The sequence below is a fragment of the Syngnathoides biaculeatus genome, chromosome 3, assembly GCF_019802595.1.
Source record: "Syngnathoides biaculeatus isolate LvHL_M chromosome 3, ASM1980259v1, whole genome shotgun sequence".
Classification (NCBI taxonomy): domain Eukaryota; kingdom Metazoa; phylum Chordata; class Actinopteri; order Syngnathiformes; family Syngnathidae; genus Syngnathoides; species Syngnathoides biaculeatus.
The window spans coordinates 40602346-40623702 of record NC_084642.1 but is presented as its reverse complement, the minus strand read 5'-3'; the positions used below and the strand labels follow the sequence as shown (position 1 = coordinate 40623702).

General features: G+C 41.9%; 1 protein-coding gene across 2 annotated transcripts in view; it reads right to left on the bottom strand.

Annotated features, from left to right (window-relative positions):
* pacsin3 (protein kinase C and casein kinase substrate in neurons 3) overlaps positions 1-21357 on the bottom strand; it is a 110387-nt gene that overhangs the window by 5202 nt on the left and 83828 nt on the right. For both annotated transcript variants that reach the window (XM_061814179.1, XM_061814180.1), the window contains one exon: positions 5999-6168. In XM_061814179.1, coding sequence (XP_061670163.1) covers positions 5999-6168 — 170 coding nt within the window. The remainder of the gene's footprint in view (positions 1-5998; positions 6169-21357) is intronic.

The following is a 21357-nucleotide window of genomic DNA, read 5'->3' as shown; positions in this document are numbered from 1 at the left end:
TTTGCCAATGAAAATTTGGATGATACAGAGGAGTCATGGGAGAAGGTTTTGTGGTCAGATGAGACCAACATTGAACCTTTTGGTCATAATTCCACTGACAGTTTTTGGAGGAAGACGAATGATGAGTTCCATCCCAAGAACACCATCCCTACTGGTAGCTTGATGCTTTGGGGGTGTTTTTCTGCACATGGGACAGGACAACTGCACTTTATTAAGGAGAGGATGACCGCGGCCATGTATTGTGAGATTTTGGGGAACAACTTCCTTCCCCTCAGTCAGAGCATTGAATCTGAGTCGTGGCTGGGTCTTTCAACATGACAATGACCCAAAGCACACAGTCAGGAAAACCAAGGAGTGGCTCCGTAAGAAGCATATCAATGTTCTGGCATGGCCTAGCCAGTATCCAGACCTACACCCAACAGAAAATCTTTGGAGGGAGCTGAAACTCCCATGTTTCTCAGCGACAGAAACCTGTCCGATCTGGAGAAGATCTGTGTGGAGGAGTGAGCCAAAATCCCTCCTGCAGTGTGTGCAAACCTGGTGAACAACGACAGGCAACGTTTGTCCTCTGTAACTGCAAACAAAGGCTAATGTACCAAATATTAACATTGGTTTTCTCAGGTGTTCAAATACTAATTTGGAGCACAAATAAATCGTTAAAAAAATAATACATTGTGATTTCTAGAGTTTTCTTTTTAGATTATCGCTCTCGCAGTGGACATGCAACTATGATGAAAGTTTCAGACCCCTCCATGATTTCTAAGTGGGAGAACTTGCAATATACCAGGGTGTTCAAATACTCATTTTCTTCACTGTAGCACATCAACTTTATGCCTCTACAGTTAGCACAGCTCTGAAAGTCCCCTTTGTTCTTAAAAATTTAACTAGCACACTTTTCCTCCATTCTTCAGTCATCTTCTCGCCCGCTAGTATTCTTTTGAATATGTTGGTCAAAAACTCCACAGCCACCTCTCCAAATGTCATCAGGACCAACTGCCTTTCCATTTTTCACCCCATGTACTGCCTTTCGAACTTCCCTCTTGCTAATCATTGCCACTTCCTGCTGCTTTACACTTGCCTCTTCTACTCTTCCTTTGCTCTCATTTTCTTCTTATTCTTTGCATCTATTCACCAGTCAATACATTTCCATCTTTATCCTTAATCAACCCTACCTGCTGCACATCCTTTCCATCTCTATCCCTCTGTTTGGCCAACCTGTAGAGATCCAATGTATTCCTTTCTCCTCTCCTCAATCCTCTCAGTTACCCATTTTTTCTTCACTAATCTCTTTCCTTGTATGACTTCCTGTGTTTTGGGGTTCCACCAGGAGGTCTCCTTCTCCCCTTTCCTAACAGACGACACACCAAGTACTCTCCTGCCTGTCTCTCTGATCACCTTGGCTGTACTAGTCCAGTCTTCTGGGAGCTCCTCCTGTCCATTGAGAGCCTGTCTCACCTCTTTCTGGAAGGCCGCACAACAGCATTCTTCCTTTCTCAGTTTCCACCACCTGGTTTTCTGCTCGACCTTTGTCTTCTTAATTTTCCTACCACCACAAGAGTAGTCCTACACATCACCATCCTGTGTTGTTGAGCTACACTCTCCCCTACCACTACTTTGCAGTCAGTAACCTCCTACAGATTACATCATCTGCACAGAATATAATCCACCTCCTGCTTCTACCACCGCACTTGTAGGTCACGATATGTTCTTGCCTTTTCTGGAAAAAAAAGTGTTCACTACTGCCATTTCCATCCTTTTTGCAAAGTCCACCACCATCTGTCCCTCAAAGTTCCTTTCCTGGATGGTCTACTTACCCATTACTTCTTCATCGCCCCTGTTTCCTTCCCCCACATCTCCATTACAATCTATACCAATCACAACTCTCTCGGTGTCTGGGATGCTCAGAACTACTTCATCTAGTTCCTTCCAGAATATCTCTTTCAACTCTTGGTCACATCCTACTTGTGGGCCATAGCCACTAATCACATTATACATAAAACCCTCAATTTCAAGTTTCAGCCTCATCACTCTATCTTGTACTCTTTTCACCTCCAAGATGTTCTTAGTCAGATCTTCCTTTATAATGATACCGACTCCATTTCTTTTCCAATCTACTCCAAGGTAAAATAATTAAAACCCTGCTCCTAAACTTCTATCTTTAGTACTTTTCCACCTGCTCTCTTGGATCCACAATATATCAACCTTTCTCCTAATCCTCATGTCAACCAACTCCTGACCTTTTCCAGTCATAGTCATAGTCCCAACATTCAAAGTCCCTGCACACAGTTGTATGGTCTGAAGCCCAGGCCACGACCTAACCGTTATGGAATCCGTATGATGAACGCTCATATATGTTTGGCACAGTTTTATGCCGGATGCCCTTCCTGACGTAACCCTTTGCATTTATCCGGGCTTGGGACCGGCCAACAAGTAGCACAATATTGTGCTGCCCAACGGGGGTGCAGATAGTCAAAAAGAAGAAGCAATCAAATAAACAATGTCAGTACATAAGATACACAATTCACATACTACCTAAGTTAAGGTCAAATGAAAGCAATCACATGAACACAGTCAGCACATAAGGTACACGAATCATATACTACCTGTATGATAATATAAAGGATATGGCGATTTAAAAGACATGGCGATGGAAGAGATTCAAACCATAACGGCTCTCACTCTAGTAGTAGTTGAAGGTTGACACCACTTCGATGTTTCTTCAACATCAATGAATTGATCACAAACATGTCTCGTTGTTAGCAAACTACGCTCAGGAATACTAGGCCGATAAGCAAGTTTAAGTTGACGTTTCCACTCACTCAACTTCTTATGAGTACTCACGATCATCATTGTATATGATAGGTAGATTTTGTAGGATGTGTAGATACTAGCGTTTTATGTTTTCCTCCTCAGTAAATATTAAAAAACAGACACATTTTGTTGTTAGCGATCAAGGCAAGGATAACTTGGGTCGAGCAGCTTCAACGCGAACGATACAGCTCCAATTTGGGTATCAAGATTGCGCAGATGGTGATTTTAGTCCACTGAAGTCATCGCCAGGAGTGTCCCATGTCAAGTATTCCCAACATTCGGTCCAAATTCAGCAGGTTATCGACAAAAATTGATTGCACATTGACAAGTTCCCCAGAAAGACCCGAGCACGCAATGCAAATTCACGAGTATACATGACGTCACACTGAGAACAACCAACGTCTGCCGTACAAAAACATACAAGTATAAGTACGATGAATTTTTCGTTAATTTGAGTGACAAACATGATTCTGAAGGGTCTCATGAAAATTAATTTCAGACAGCAAATTGTAGCCAGTTGAAATGAGCAAATTGTAGCCAGTTGAATCTAAGGAGACTGAAAATATTGCATGTTAATTTTAAAGGTTGAATTTATTTATATTGCAAATTTGTTAAAATTGAAAAGTTAAACTGAAATACAGCTATTGAAAATGTGATCACTTTGAAATAATCTGATTTCTACAATTTAATGCAAATCCTGGAGGCACATATTTACTTTCATACAAAGCCGATTTTCAGAACTGTGGGGACCATAGAAGAAAAAAAGTTGATGAGCCACACAATGAATTTATGGGAAAGAGTAGTGGAGGCTAGACTCAGGACAGAAGCAAGCATCTGTGAGCTACAGTATGGTTTCATGCTTAGAAAGAGTACCACAGATGCTTTATTTGCCTTGAGGATGTGAGTGGAAAAGTACAGAGAAGGTCAGAAGGAGCTACATTGTGTCTTTGTAGCTCTAGAGAAACCCTCGGACACAGTACCAAGAGAGGAACTGTGGTACTGCATGCGGAAGTCTGGTGTGGCAGAGAATTATGTGAGAATAGTACAGGACATGTATGATGGCAGTAGAACAATGGCGAGGTGTGTCGTAGGTGCAACAAAAGAATTTAAGGTGGAGGTGGGACTGCACCAGGGATCAGCTCTGAGCCCCTTCATGTTTGCAGTGATAATGGATAGGCTGACAGATGAGGTTAGACTGGAATCCCCTTGGACCATGATGTTCGCAGATGATATTGTGATATGCAGTGAAGCCAAGGAGCAGGTGGAGAAAGAATGAGAAAGATGGAGGCATACACTGGAAAGGAGAGGAATGAAGATTAGCCAAAGTAAAACACAATATATGTGCGTGAATGAGAAGGGTGGAGTGGGAAGAGTAAGGCTCCAAGGAGAAGAGATAGAGAGGGTGGACGACTTCAAATACTTGGGGTCAACAATCCAGAGCAATGGTGAGTCTGGTAGAGAAGTGAAGAAATGGGTGCAAGCAGGTTGGAACAACTGGCAGAAGGTGTCTGCTGTGTTATGTGAGAAGATTCTCTGCTAGGATGAATGCCAAAGTTCATAAAAGAGTGGTGAGGCCAGCCATGATGTATGGATTAGAGACGGTGGCACTGAAGAAAGAACAGGAAGCAGAACAGGGGGTGGCAGAAATGAAGATGTTGAGGTTCTCGCTAGGAGTGAGAAGGCTGGATAGGATTAGAAATGAACTCATTCGAAGGACAGCCAAAGTTGGATGTTTTGGAGACAAGGTTCAAAGGAGCAGACTTCGATGGTTTGGACATGGTCAGAGGCGAGAGATTGAGTATATTGGTAGAAGCTTGCTGAGGATGGAGCTGCCAGGCAAAAGAGTGAGAGGAAGACCAAGAGTGGGTTGATGGATGTTGTGAGGGAAGACATGAGGACTGTTGGTGATGCAGGAAATAGGCTTGGATCGAAAAAGATGACACACAGTGGCGACACCTAACGGGACAAGCCGAAAGGAAAAGAAGAAGTTTGTTGATGTGGCTTAGGGTAGGTTTGAAAATAATAACAGTCCAATGTGACTAACCGGAATAATCCACGTTTTCAGGATATTTTGTATTGGTACATGTCAAACAAATTACCAATAGATGCAGTAGATTCTCACAAAACCAACAAGACCCAGCATTCATGAAACTGTTTACGGCCCCTGGACCCAAAAAGAACAATTTTACTCTCATCAGTCCACAATATCTTTCTCCATTTCTCTTTTGGTCAGTTGATGTGTTCTTTGGAAAATTGTAGCCTCTTCTGCACGTAGCTTTTTTTTTCACAAGGGGATTTTTCGGGGGATTCTTGTAAATAGATTAATTTCACACAGATGCCTTTTCACTGCCACTTTGATCATTCTGGAGCTGATCATTGACTGAGCTTTTGCCATTCTAGTTATTCTGATGGTTGCCTTCCGTTTTCTGTCATGTGTCTCTGATTTTGCTCTACATTTTAAGGCATTACAAATCATTTTACCTGAACAGCCATTTTGCACTTCTTTATAGGTTTCCCCTCTCCAACCAAACGTAATCAAAGTATGCTCGTCTTCTGAACAATACGTTGAACGACCATTTTTTCTCAGGCTTTCAAAGAGAAATGCATGTTCAAGTGGTGGTGTCTTCATCCTTAAATAGGGGCCATCTGTTTCATAACTGTTTTTCACAAAATTGATGACTTCACTGATTGAATATCACACTGATATTTTTTTAACACACCCCTTTCATCAAATTGCTCAATTGCACACCCTTATGAGTGTACACTTCATAAATGCTGTGTCTTGTTGGTTTTCTGAGAATGTACTGGACCTACTAGTAATTTGTTTTGACGTGTAGTAATAATAAAAATATTCTGAAAATGTGGATTAATCCGGTTCGATTAGATTAGTTGGAGTGCTGTTATTTTGAACACTGCTGTCGCTGGGATAGGCTCCAGCATGCCAGAGACCCAAGTGAGGATAAGCGGTATCGAAAATGGTTGGATGGATGGCTGAATAGAATGTAATGTATTATCCTCACTTATACAAATCATGACAAACAAACTGTCAAGATTCAGGGAAATTATTCACACAAAGTTATATGAACAAAAGTTTTTTGTCATGCATGATTTGTTTTGCATTTCGTAAGCAACAACTTAAATGAATGAGTCCTCTGATGCCTCTTCAAGTATTAGTGACGGTTAATACCTGCTTTGAAGCTGAGCTCGTCAGCCTCCTGGCCTGAGTAATCATAGAGAGCTCGGACACGCACACCCTCAACCTGCTCCGTTCCGTGCCAAGTTTCGTCACCACTGTTCACAGGAAACTTGTTTGGATTCTCCTCGTCTGACCAGTCTGTAGAATCATCTTTTACAACCCTGAATAAGGAGATGATACAATTGATGGTCAGCTATGTTTTTGAAGAATTGCATCTGAACAGAATGTCATTTGTCAGGATGTCCTGATCCAGCTTTTTCATACCGATCTGATACCAATATTGCAGCCTTGAGTTCTGGCCGCTATCGAGCCAATCTGATACCAGCAATAGTTATACATATTTTATTGATTGTGTTGTACGGAATGTTTGAAAAGGCTTGATCAAGTGATATTACTTAAACATAGAACAAAAATCGGCAACAATAGGTATGAGGAAAAAAATTATCAATTTATTAACTAAAAGATTATGTAAAGCAACATAGAACAAAAATCGGCAACTATAGGTATGAGAAAAAAATTATCAATTTATTAACTAAAGGATTATGTAAAGCAACTTCAAAAATAAGAATGTATTACAAGTGAATAAAATAAATGAAATACAGTTTTACAAAATCTTGAAAAACGTTCTACATTTGAACAGAATAAAAAACAGAAAACCATGAAAGGTAACCACAATAAATTCATAAAAATTATACCCCCAACCACATACTTACAGTACTGTATTACTGGGAGTATTATTTGACCAGCATTTGTTTTCTTTTCATGTGTGACAATACACTTTGATGGAACAGGTTTTTGTCATGATGCAAAGGAATCATGTACACTGAAGGAAGTAATGATTTGATCACTCAGTGATTTTGTAAGTTGACAAGACACGACAAAGGTATGAGCAGTCTATAATTTTAATGATAGGTTTATGTTAACAGTGACCGACAGAATATCGTAATGTAAATCCAGAAGATAAAATAAAATTTAAAAAAATGTATTTGCATTTTCACTGAATAAATTTAGTATTTGATTCCAAACCAACAACTCGGATTTCGTGCCATTTGAATTTCAGTGATTCCGGTGCTGATTGTGGTTCCTTATTTCAATTCCGTCCGGACCCTTCGGTGCAGGGGCTGGACCCAGATGCAAGACTCCAAGATGAGGACATGATGTCAGGCATAGTTTTATTCAAGCAGAGGTGGTACAGGCTCCAGCACTTCCTGCGACCCTCGTGAGGATAAGCGGTGAAGAAAATGGAAGGTGGATGGATATATGTATGTATCGCCGTAAATAGGGACCAGGAAGTGTTGTATTTCGAGGGCCAGCAAAGCAAGTTGATGCTCCGTGTTATTACTATACCGACCGTTGAGCAAACAAAATAAAAATAACAATGTACAATGTTCAAGCGTTTGAGCCAGAACACACACAGGCTGAATTCGAAGTGTTGGGAGGGACGTGGCGCTGATGACGAACAATAACAGTCCCATGAAATGGACCGCGGCGATTTAATGCTTTTCTGAGGAGTCAGTTGGTTTAGATGTAGAGAATATATAGCAGGTGGCCAGACTTTTTTTTTTAACACCAAGTTGGACGTTTCAAGCAGCAAAGCTTCTCAGGATCCACTGGCGCCGGGGTTGGGGTGGGGGCTTTATGTTGCACGCACGGATCGCCGTAAATAGTAACCGGGAAGTGTTACAATTATATACCCATCCATCAATTTTCTTGACCGCACGATGGTCGAAGGTGTGCTGGAGCTTATCCCAGCTGTCGACGGGCAGGAGGCAAGTTTACGCACTGTAGGAATAATTGTGATCATAATTATCATACATCTGCTTCCAATAAAGAAATGCTTTGCTCTCATCTAGATAATGTGGCAGCCTCCGAGCAGGAGATAGCAAGATCAAAAACGACTAATCATCAGAACTGTTAGAACTGCTGCCTGTTAGAGAAATGATGACCACACATGTATTCAGCAATCTTCCACACATGCACACACACATGAACAAACATGTACACCTTGTTTCAAACTGTTTTGCCGTCTCCTTTTTGTAACATCCATGTAAATAAGGGGCGTCTTAAAACTAAATAAATAGAGGTGCTGAGGAGAGGATAATCAGAGAGTGCAGGGGTGAATTGTACGAGACAGTTCCTCTCCTCTCTCCTCGCGAGACATGAAGTGGTGTCTTTGCTTCCTTTTTTGTCCTGTTTAACGAATGTCTTTTTGGTGAACCTGACATTTAGTTGGTCCTTCGGATCTCAAGATACCTGAGGTTTCCAGGGGCTGAGTTGACGTTCAGGCAAAGACCGTGGCCAGGCCACTTGAGACCTTTTCCGGGACTGGGCCTCGACTTTCCATCTGGAGGCCGAGGGTTGACGAGAAGCCAAAGGAAGTAAAGGCATCTCTGGTGAGTAGGAAACTCCCACAGTCATGAGGAATGAGTGAATGCGTGTCTGGGTGACTGCGGCCGAACCAAACCTCGAAAATACTAGTCCCTATCGAGTAGACTAATTCGTCTATAAAACTGAGAAAAGGGCAAGGTGTGTCCTGTACGTGAGCGCCGTGAAATTTGTGCACGTGTAAAAGTGTGAGTGGAGGTTCGCTACCTCATTTAAACAGGAAATTGAGTGACAACTGTTTGAGGATGCAGAGGTAAGAATTCTCCGCCACTTGTGGTAGAAGCTTGAGAATTACCTCAAACAGAATGTAATTGTCACTTTGTTCAGAGGGAAGTCAGTAAAGTCACAATAGGTGAACCACTGACTCCCACAGGGGAAAAACAAATAGCAAAATAGTTGATATATAGCAAAATAGTTGATAAATAGCAAAAAAGTTGAAACAGAACATCTGAAAAAAAAAAAAAGAATGTGTAAGGACTAGAAGTTTGTAGAAAGCCAATGTCCTACTAAAATAAAACATCTAAATTTCTGGACAACACAATATGACTTTGCTGGCCAGCTCAACATACACACAAAAATATATATATAGTTAACCTCCAGGATAAAATGAGAGAAACACACACAAAAAAAAATGAACTCAAGATGATGTGAAAACGGCCATAAAAGGTATCACACCTCATAAAGTTGATGTAACATAATTTGTCCAGGGAACGGAAGCCTTAAGAAAATCTTACCACTTAAATGGTGTGGAAGTAGAACAAATTTGGATGACAGCAAAGTACTTTCTCACATCAGGAGGGAGTTCAAGGGTTAATATTCCACACTTCTGCTAGATTTAGACAAAAAGCAAAATATTCTGCCATTGGAAGAGTAAAATAAAACAATGAACCATTTGAAGAATATAGAATTAGAATGACTGCATGTTTTAAACCAAAGATTGGCATTTCTGAAGATCACACTCCAGGGAGTGTCTATCAAGGGCAATAAAAAATGGTATTCATGCGAATTCAAATAATCCTACACAACAATGGATTGAAAAACATTGGGTTGATAAACCGACTGGCAGCGTGTAACAATATGTTCACCAAGCACGACACAAAGAAAGAGTGCTACAAAATAAGAAAAAGAAAATTGATACGTTTCTGACAGAGGAAGGAGAGATTTATGGAGCTTTATGCGAAACATTTAATAATTGTGGCCGAAGATGGGGAAGAGAGCAGTCATCTCCCCATCAAAAATGATGAAAGATAATGCCCCCAAAATGCAACTTTTTAATATGCCCCATACGTTTGTTGGGAAGAGATGGCTTGCTGAAACTAGGACTGGGCTTGATTCCCTCTCTGACAGGATATATAGAAGTAAAAAGAAAAAAAGGAATTACTGGGAGGACAGTTAAATATCTTACAAAATCGGAATCCAGCACTCTATTATTACACCTTATATATTCTAAACAAACCTCCCACAAGAACAGGAGATTTCTTGCTGTAAACAGCTCGAGACATGATTGAACAACTACAAAATGACGTGGGAAGTGACTTATTGCATGTGACTACATAGTACAAGATACTGAAAACTTATAACAGTCCAGACCAGACAAAATCATGATTGATAATCTGTACTCAGATGGTACATCAGTCGTCGTGGCAGGAACAAGACTGACTGACAAACTAAATGCATTACACAAGGAATGGACACCTCCACACACGTCATTACAAACTTAGTGGAGTGGAGTGGAAGAGTTTGGGAGAATTTGTATTGGTAGTACGAAATGTTCCTGATTGGACAGAAAAAGAACCAGATTTGGATTGGGACGACTGAACTGTACAGACAATATCTTATTGGACAGTCTTAAACAATCTGAGACCAGATGCTGCTGTATTCACGGTGGTATCACAATCTACACAGACAATCCTGGAAAAATAGAGGAATAGCGACAACTACAGGGAACACAGTGACACATGCAGAGCTACTACAAAAATTGTTCATAGCAGTTCAATTACCAAAAGAAATAGCCATATGTAAATGTGCAGTACACACATCAAATACAGACAAGGAATCATTAGGAAATGGATTTACAGATAAAACAGCAAAAGAAGCAGCAGCCAAAACCTTTATGGGATTAGCTGACCATGGAACAAATGAAGACATACTTTGAGATGATGTGTTTAACAAAATGCAACAACAAAGCTTACCAGCAGAACTAAAAATGTGGAAAAAATAAGGTACTACATTACAAAATGGGAATTATGTCAGCACGGATACAAAAAAAATTCTACCAAAAACATTTTTTAAGTGGGCGGCAATCTCGAGCCATGGGAAGTCTCAGGTCTCAACAGGGGGAATGGTAGCCCTGGTACAAAGGCATTACATGATCCATGGATTTAACTTGTATGGAAAAAAAATTTTGTAGGGCTTGTTTGATCTGTGTGCGACATAATCCACAAGGAAATGTGCATCCAAAAAGTGGTCAGTTTCCTCAAGCTACACATCCATTCATCCCTCCAGCCATTTTCTTAGCCGCTTGTCCTCACAAGGGTCGAGGTGAGGGCTGGAGCCTATCCCAGCTTTCAACGGGCAGGAGGCAAGGTACACCCTGACCTGGTTGCCAGCCAATTGCAGGTCACATGGAGGCAAACAGCCGCACTCACAATGACACGTAGGGGCAAGTTGGACACAATGATAGATTTAGTCCAACTATACATGCATTACAAGCACGTAAGGGTCTCATTCCATTTGAAGTAAGAATAATTTAATTGTGTTGTTTTTCCATATTTAAAAGATGTTTCGCAATAGCTTCATATATGTTTTGCAATAGCTTTGTATAACCAGCAATGTCATAAAAGGATGTTTGGATAACCAGCAATGTCATAAAAAGATGTTTATGTTATATATGATATTGAGCAAAGCCATTTGTTAAGAACAAAGATAGCGTGGCGTCAGGCGGGCTGAATTGGCCACTCACCCCTCCTTCCGCACACGCTTAGAGTATAAAAGGAGAACTTTGGATACTCTCGGTAGAGTCTGCTGCGGGTTGCGTACGGACGCCCAGCCGGTATTGAAGCTCGCTCTACCTGGAGTGTTGGCTCTCCCTCCTATTGGCGCACGGTAAGAGCTGGATATTCTTCTAAGAGCTGGTTGGATATTACTTAGCTTCATACCACGTGATTTGTGGTTGTGCTTGTGTTACCATTTCTGGGTGGGACCAATAAAGTGCCAATTGTTGGTAGCCAGAAGTGTGTCTTGTCTTCATTTCTGAGTGCCTATCTCCAACGATCCTATTAAAATTTGATACCGAACTCCTGAGCGAGGTATCAGAAATGTTTTAAAAGATTTTTGGCGTTGTCGGCAGGATCGCGGAGAATACATTCAGAAATGGCTTGTTGCTTTAAGAGCAAAACTGTGAAGGAGGCGGAAGTGGCCTCAAGTTTTAAGTGTAAAACTGTGAAGGGAGCGGAGGTGGCTCCCAACGAGGATGGTGTCTCCGACTGGGAGAGCCTTGGATTTTAAGAAATAGGGAAACTCCTTAGACGGTACGGGGGACGCCCTAATCCGTGGATAGGAGAAATTCCCTTGGTAACTAAGCAGGGTGGATGTGAGGGACAAAGCCCCGCTGGGTGGCGTCCGAGAGATGTTGTGGATTTTTGCCGAAGCCTGGAAGGAAAGAACAAAGGCTTTGGATAAAGTGTGCGCTTCTGAAATGCAAAAAGATAAAAAGATAGCGCAACTTGAAGAGAATATTAAAGCGCTTGAATCTGACCAAGCTAAAGCGCAGAAAATCTTAGAGAAATCAGTGGCTTTTATTTCTTCTATGGCGCGCGAGAAAAGTAACAAAAGACTGCGTCGCATCGACCCAAAACAGGTCCGCTCTTTCGCTGTGGCACTCCAGGAAGACTGGGAGCCAGAGGGATGGAATGGCGACATATGGGGAGATGGCGACATGCAATATGGCGGGGAAATGAAACCTCAACCGCTGTACCCACAACTTGGACATCTCCAAGTTAAACCCATCTCGCGGAGACGGGAGGAACAGCATGTTGTCTTGCCCGTCTTTGAAGAACAGCGAGATGAGAATAATGTACCTATAGTTGATAGGGAAGGAAACCCTATAATGAGGCGAATAGAACAGCCTCAGCCGCCGCCCAGAATGACGATAACAAAAGAGGACTTCTCTCAGGAAGAGATAGCCCATTTAACATCAAAGTATCGACAAAAGCAGGGAGAACCAGCTGATTCTTGGCTCAGGCGGATGTATGAGGAAGGAGCTGACGCCATAGAGCTTGACTCAGAGGACTTTTCGCGATTTGGAGGCTTGAGTTCAGATTCTCGAATGAATGCCGAGTTTCGTGCAAACGGGAGAGCAATGGCGGCAGGTGATTCTTTTTCGTTATTTGCCTTGTATGCTATGACAGCGCAATCTGTGTTTCCAACGTGGCATGATTGGCCCGAGATCAAAGGGCCTTGGGTAACCATCCGCGACGCAATTCACAGGATGGGGAGATTGTGTACGCGCGAGTCGATATCGCGAGCGGGTCATGCTTTTATTGATGAAACAGCAGTGCCAAAGGTGGTGCGTGATGCAATGATTCGAGACGCACCCCCCCAACTACAGGTCTGCGATACTTACCATTTTGTTAGGAGCCGTCGATAACAGCTTCAGTGACGTAAAAACGCGCTTGTTGGAGTTGGCGACTTTGGGAGATTGGGGAGACACAGTACATCAGCCTCGCCCTGAGAATTACAGGTCCGAAAAAGATGGCAGACAACCGCGCGCGAAACTGCCCGAAGACGGGAGTAGTAGGCGGGAAATGTGGAAAGCACTCATTGCAGCGGGAGTACCGGCAGAAGAAATTGACGGGCTGCCCACAAGTGCCTTGGCTGCAAGATGCAAACAAAGGGGATTGAAGGTAAGTTGCTTGAGCAAGGGATCAAAGGGAAAATCAGAAATTGCTCAGCTGGCCACCATCTTAAAGGGAATGATGACGCCAGCAGCTCAATCAACAGCCCCTCCCTTGGATGCATTTGAGGATGAAGAAGAGGAAGATACAGACTCAAGCGACGACATGCTAGAAGACTCAAGAGGCCCCAGCTATGTGGCTGCTGTGAGAAAGGGCTGAGCGAAACCCAAGAGTAAAGGGAAAAATAAGGACAAGAGGTCACGTACCTTTGACCTCCTCAGCTAGGATGGAGGACAAACTCAGTCAACCAGCCAGAACAAAATTGATGGTCAGTTGGGGACATCAGACCCCAGGTTCAATTGGACACGGAAACCCTGATAAAATGAAGGCTGAAAATGTTCCACTGCGAGAATTGGGGGGACAAATTGTAAATGGAAAAGCAGTAATTCTTCCATTGAAAATTGGTAAAATGCCAATACGGAAATTTGAAGTGGTCGTCACCCCCATCCCAGAGTGGATAATTGGAATGGACATCCTGGCTGGAATGACTTAGTATTTGAAAAAAGGTAAATTTCAATTTGGAACAGGAATTGATGTGCGGACAATATTGGTGGGAAAGGTAAAAATGACACCGTTTCCCATATCTTTGGGGAAAATGCAATCAGGACCTCCTCGAGCTGCAGAAATTATAGCTCAGGGGTCTGATGGCAGTGTTTTATATCAAGGAGAGGAAATATGGGTGAACGTACCCGTGAACAAATGTTACATGCGAGAATACTAATCATGTTTTCTTTTGTCAATAGTGGTAATCATATCTGTTGCAGCTTGGTGTGTACATGCTGAAGTGGGAGCTGCTGATTGGACGACCCTCGACGGGAGGACGCAGAGATGGAGGACATCCGGCGCCAAGGAATTGGAAATGACTGGGTCATCTGCTTCCTTGCCGTTGGTGCCATGGTCCGACCCTCGTGGGGAATGACCGAAGGTCATGTGTGCGAGACAAGCCAGTTCATCGGGATGAGATGGAGAATCTCGGTCAACATCACCTGTGATCTTCCCATGATGATCCACCACGAGGGTGATACAGGGGAGTAGGGTGACAGTCTCCGCTTCCTCCGCCACGTGTATGTGGGAATTGGACGAACCTAGCTCTAGTGGGTGTCGTTCTGATCATCGAGGAACGACTTGTACGGCAATTGCAGAAGAGGATTTCATCATCGGGGAGGTTGGGGAGGATGATGATTTGAGGTGGGGGTATGTGATCACGGTCATTTCTAAAGAAACAATGACGCCAAAAATAAGTCAAACACACTTGACTCCCATCCTTGACACCTGTACACACCTAGCTCAAGCAGTGGTTGAAACCAAGATATACTGGACAATTCACTTTCCCCCGATTCCGATATGTAACAGAATAAAAAGGGAATGGTATGATACTTTGTTGGGGGGAACGGGAACTGTATTGGGATTTGCAAATGCTGCTGATAATGAGGTAACTAGAACCATGTTTAATTGGGATATCAAATTATGGGACGAAGCAGGGGAAGTGCTTCAGAACTTGACAAAACAGAGTAACTGGACAGTATGTAGTATTCAAACTCTACACGCTGCGGCTCAAAAAGAGTCGTTTATAAGGATAGTTACGTCGGGAAATTATCAAGAGTGGCGGAAGGTTTGGAACATTTCCGACTCTTTGTGGTTGACATTACATCCCGAACATACCAAATGTGATAAAAATAAATGTACGGGGTATTGGACCCAGTACAACGTGACGACAACAAAGGTGGTTTGTAAATATCAAGTTTTGCCTGTCATAACGACAAGAGGATATTGGTTTTTACACATGGACGGAGAGTGGTTTGAACCAAAAACCAACAAAACCTTTAAATCAGATTTATGTGACTTAACAGACCAAGGGTTGGCTTGCAGATTACAACATGCGTACTCGAATCCATGCCTAACCGACTCAGAGGTTGTACTTTGTGATTGGACTAGGGAGCCAGCCAGAGAGATGATGTGGCAAGTTGGACCGCATACGCTCTGTGTGGCTACAACACAAAATAACTCACAAGTACCTTCGGTTCCTTTTGTAGGATGCCTTCCAGATGTACACATATGGCGCGGGGGAAACATCATTTGACCAACTATTCGGAGTCCCGCAGGTTGACTGCGGTCCAGTGGGAGGTACTACGCTCCCCCTGGTCAGTGTCTCTGGAACGATTCAAATGCGCATTGGAGAGTTCTACAGACATCAAAAACTCATCGAGTCACATGCGTCTAACATTTCCAGTCTCAAACAAAACTAATTTGTTTTTAATGGCCACTTGTAAGATAGCTGTTCTCATTCCCACTGCCAAGGTCGCTGTAGTCCGGTTACACATGGGAGTGAGACTGCTGTCATAATGGTGACTAAACAGTTAAATTTTGCTGTTGGGTGTTGGATGAAAACGCGACCTGTTATTTTCATTTTTCTGTTCGAGAGGTACCTGTGGGAACCACTCAAGGTCCTACCCCCCCCCAAAAAAAATAAATAAAATAAAAACAAAACAAATTGGATAACTACATACAAAAAACGTGTCCAAAGGATTGTGTTGTTTGCACAGATCCAGAGATAATACCAATGCTATTAATTGATAACAATGCAAAAAAAAAAAAAAGTTTAGGGATTCTGTGTATCCATTAACTTCTTTTGAAAAACAAAAAAAAACATTGTTTTCTATTGGCTAATGTTCTAATGTTTTCATCAATTTGATAGGACTAGAAACAAATTGGGAATTTTATCAGCATTGATGTGTGCCATTGTCATGGTGGTGCGGCAGTAACTGTCTTTTTGATTTTTTTACGCCGGATGCCTTTCCTGACGCAACCCTTCTGCATTTATTCAGAGAGAGAGAGCTGGAGCCAATCCCAGGTGCAGACTACACCCCGAACTGGTCGCCAGCCAGTCGCAGTGCAGATGTCGACACCATCACTGAGCGGGAATCGATCCCACGCTGCCTTCACTCAAAATGTCCCTCTAACGGAAACCCGAACTACAATGTGGCCTGTGTTGGGCTGCAACATTGACAGCCGTAATGATATTTTTGTTCATATGCTACTTTTGGAGACCTGTAAAGCTGACAAAAATACTTAACAACAGAACCAATAATTATACTCAGTCAACTTTGCCTACCACACATAAGATAAAGAGGTGCAACCTCATTTCAAATAACATTGGTAAACAACTATGCAGGAGTCACCGAGGCATGAGAGGAGGACTCCATGTGTGCCTCCCAGTGAATCAGTTCAGCACTTTTTCAATTCCTTGGCAGAGTCTAATTGCTGGGGATTCCATCTTTGGGTTTATGCTAAATGAAACCCCCACTTTCTTCTCACCATTTGCCAATTTAATGCTACCTTAAACCCGAATGCGATACAAACGAGTCCGTATACTATGGAGGGAGTATTTTAACCGAAAAACCCTGAGGAACATTTTTTCATTATTATGATTATCTTTTTTACAAATCAAAACTGGTTGTTATTAATGTAGAATGCAGTTAACAAGGTAAACTATAGTTAGATCCCATGCGTGGGCCCTGGGCCACTAATGCGTATCATTCCAAGAGAAATCCCAACCCAATGTACCCTGGAGGTAATGACTAAAACAACTCCTAACACCACTTGTCAGAAATGGAAAAGTGTTTATCCAACAACTAAGGCAGAAAATGATAAACTGATATTTTCTACTAATGTTGCATTGGCTAATTTCTCCTGTGTTAGCTTTACAGGGACAGATTTTAAGGTGGGAAGTCTCAACAAAACATGGTGTCATGATATCCATCTGCAAACTGCCCCACTGCTCCCATGCAGCGATTTGTTGTGGTGGTGTGTTGGTCAAAAGTTGTATGACACACTGATAAATGCAGCAGGAATGTGTGCACTGGTATCACTGCTCTTATCTGTGACTTTTTTTACATCCAAAGCAGAGGATATACAATTGGCCGCATGCATCTATGGACCTCCCCTTGGGTTCTCCAGAACGCGAAGGTCCTTTTAGAAAGATGGAGATCCGACATACATTGATCCAAATGGCATCCCAACGGCGTACCAGATGAGTATAAGTTGATGAACGAGATTGCTGCAGGATGGGAATCCATCTTGTTATGGATAACTCTGAATAAAAACGTTGACAGAATCAACTACATACATTACAATGTACAGAAACTGGGTAATTATATGGAAGCAGGGTTTATTGTCATAAGGGAACAACCAGCTGCAACCTCACTCATGACGTTCCAGCACCGCATAGCGGTCGACATGCTCCTGGCCGAGATGGGTGGCGACTGCTCAATGTTCGGTGACCAGTGTTGTTTATTCCAAATATCACAGCACCTGATGGGTCACGCACAAGGGCCATTCAAGGCCTCCGCACCCTGAACCACAAGATGAAGGAGCACTCTGGTGTAAACACATCAGCCTGGTCTGAGTGGTGGGAAGAAAAAAAAAAGTTTGGCAAATCTAAAAACTTGGTGTTCTCTGTCCTAGTTTCTATAGCTGTTTGCAGCTATTCTTGCATTGTTTGGATGTTGTTGTATTCCCTGCATAAAGGCATCACTTAACCAACTTATAACCACTGCTCTTGCCCCGACAAATTCAAAATTGGCAGAAATATATCCACTTTTGGCACAACAGGGTAATGACTGATATTGTTGACCACGATGATGATGTTATGACTTCTATTCCAGACCTGTTCTCTGATCCAGAAGATGACAGGTAATTAGTGCTATATTTTCCTCAGAGTGTAACTATGTAGAATAAAGCTGAAAGGGTGATCTATTAGATGATGTGAGGATTTGAGCAAATGTAGGATAAAGGATAATGTAGAAATTATTGTAAATAGAATTCAGTCACTGTTCCTGACTGCATTGAAGAAATGCTTTGCTCTCCTCCAATTCATTCACTGTTCCTGCCTGCAATGAAGAAATGGTTAGCTCTGCTCCAATTCAGTTACTGCTCTGCCTGTAATGAAGAATACTTTGCACTGCCTGCAATGAAGAAATGCTTTTCTTCGCTCCAATTCAGTAACTGTTCCTGCCTGCAATGAAGAAATGCTTTGCTCTGCTTCAATTCAGTAATTGTTACTGCGTGCAATGAAGAAATGCTTTGCTCTGCTCCAATTTAGTTACCGCTCTGCCTGCAATGAACAATGCCTGGGGTGGGGTGGGGGGAATGTTTCGGGTTTGACTCGTTTAGAATCAAATGTTTGAGGACAAACCCCTAGGCGAGGTAAATATATTGTCGTCAAATTCTCTTGCAGACATGCAGACACACCTTTCAACTAATATAGTGCAGACAATATTAAATGCGAAATGCAGTGCTTTGAATTTCTCTTTTTTTGAATTCACAATGATATCCCCATCTATTTTTCTTCCCTACCCCACTGCAAAGTGTGAACCGTCAAAGGCATCTGCCAACTCCCCAACACTACCTTTTTTTATGTGGAGAAGTTTAGGAACGAGGCATTCATGGGGAAGCAATAGTGAAACGAGTTTTCCCTGTGTCGTGTCACCATGCCAGCTAACCTGCAATTGTCTGCCCTGTCAGAATGTGAGAGAGACAAGCTCATCAACTGGCGGTATATTTAACTTCACCTTTGGGTTTGACTCGTTTCCAATCAAATGTTTGAGGACAAACCCCTAGGCGAGGTGAATATATTGTAGTCAAACTCTCTTGCAGATATGGAGACACACCTTTCAACTAAAATAGTGCAGACAATGTTAAATGGGAAATGGGAAATGCAGTGCTTTGAATTTCTCTTTTTTTGAATTCACAATGATATCCCCGTCTATATTTCTTGGTATAAAACTAAATTATTCAGCAATATCTTTTCAGTGCACACTGACAGTTGAATGATGCTCCAAACAGTTTTATGATGAATGTTATTTTGGTCCCTCTATTTAAAATACAGTACTAGATTTTTGTGCACTGTATCTGTGCTTTCATCTCTGATGAGGGTGTGCCAAGGTGGAATTTTAACCTTACACGCCATCTCATCCTGCACTATTTTATTGATTGAATTAAAAAAATTCAAAAGCCATAACTTGGTGGAAAAACGCAAATGGCTCAGTTATCGATCGATAGAGATGGGAAGGATGCTCAGCAAGTAAAGGTGATTAAGGATAACGTTGGAAATATGTTGACTGGTGCCAGTAGTGTACTAAGTAGATGGAAAGAGTACTTTGAGAAGTTAATGAATGAAGAAAATGGGAGAGAAGGTAGAGTAGAAGAGTCAAGCGTGAATGACTGGCAAGTGGCTTTGATTAGTAAGGGAGAAGTTAGAAAAGCACTGAAGAGAATGAAAAATGGAAAGGCAGTTGGTCCCAATGACATACCAGTGGATGTATGGATGTATTGAAGAAATTTGGTTCTTTATTCTTCTGACACACTAACGGCACATCTCACCGCTGTTGTGCTACCCTCATACATGTCCTGTACTATTCGAACATATTTCTCCACCACACCAGACTTGCGCATGCAGTACCATAGTTCATCTCTTGGTACTCTGTCATAGGCTTTCTTTAGATCCACAAAGACACAATGTAGCTCCTTCTGACCTTCTCTGTACTTTTCCACGAGCATCCTCAAGGCAAATACTGCATCTGTGGTACTCTTTCTTGGCATGAAACCATACTGTTGCTCGCAGATACTTACTTATGTACTGAGTCTAGCCTCCACTACTCTTTCCCATAACTTCATTGTGTGGTTCATCATCTTTATTCCTCTGTAGTTTCTACAGCTCTGAACATTGCCTTTGTTCTTAAAAATGGGGACTAGCACACTTTTCCTCCATTCTTTTGGCATCTTCCATCCCGCTAGTATTCTATTGAATAAGTTGGCCAAAAACTCCACAGCCATCTCACCAAATTGCTTTCTTACCTCCACTGGTATGTCATCGGAACCAACTGTCTTTCCATTTTTGATTTTGTTCAGTGCCTTTCTAACTTCTCCCTTACTAATTAAAGCCACTTTCCGGTCATTCACGCTTGCCTCTTCTACTCTACCTTCTCTCCCATTTTCTTCATTCATTAACTTCTCAAAGTACTCTTTCCATCTACTTAGTACACTACTGGCACCAGTCAACATATTTCCAACGTTATCCTTAATCACCTTTACTTGCTGAGTAACTAAGAGGCAACATAATATTAACCTTAAATCTGTTTGGGCGCATTTGAACGTGTGTTCTGTCTAACTGGCTCAAATTGATAAGCTTTAACACCTTTATAAAGCTTTTATTCTTCACCGGCTTCATGGGACCCTTCAGGATCATGTTTATCGCCTGAATTATCTGAAAATTCATCATCATTCACAGGTTGCTATTGAAGCAGCCACGTTTATGTCTCATTCTGAAAATAATATTGAAATACTGAAAATATTGTATTCCGATAACACCATATCCCATTTATGATCATTGGGGTTGATCCTTTCAACTCAAATACGACTCGATACACTCGTTACCATGGCCATGAGAACAATAATTGATCACTTTGTGTGTATGATAAGAACTTAAGTGGGGAAAAATGTGTGTTGGTGGTGACTGGTGCTCAGGAGCAGACTTTAACTCAAGGCATGCTGGAAGTACATTCACATTTAGTACAAATCGGTTCGTAAAGAGGCAACAAAACTCAACAAATTAGCATGGCATGCTAGTACTAGCACTAGTGCTACAGATGTGTGTAAACATGCTGCCATTCTGTTGAAACATGTTCTCACGTTTTGGTGTGGTAATGTAATTTAATTACAATAAAGAATTGAATTACAGTATGTTTACACCCATTACTTCACTTATGCTGTAATATTGATTTAACCTGACTGATTAGAATACATGATCTGACCAGAGCTGTGCATTCATACATTTACGGAGCTAAGGAACACATTTTACAATTAAAAAAATCTCACACCACACCAACCAACAAAAATGTCGAAAAGTAAATACATTAATTTGTGTCTGTATCAATGCCATCTAATAAAAGACACTTCATTTGTTTGTCTGTAATTATACCTTAATGGTATAGATGAACAAAGATGCATTAT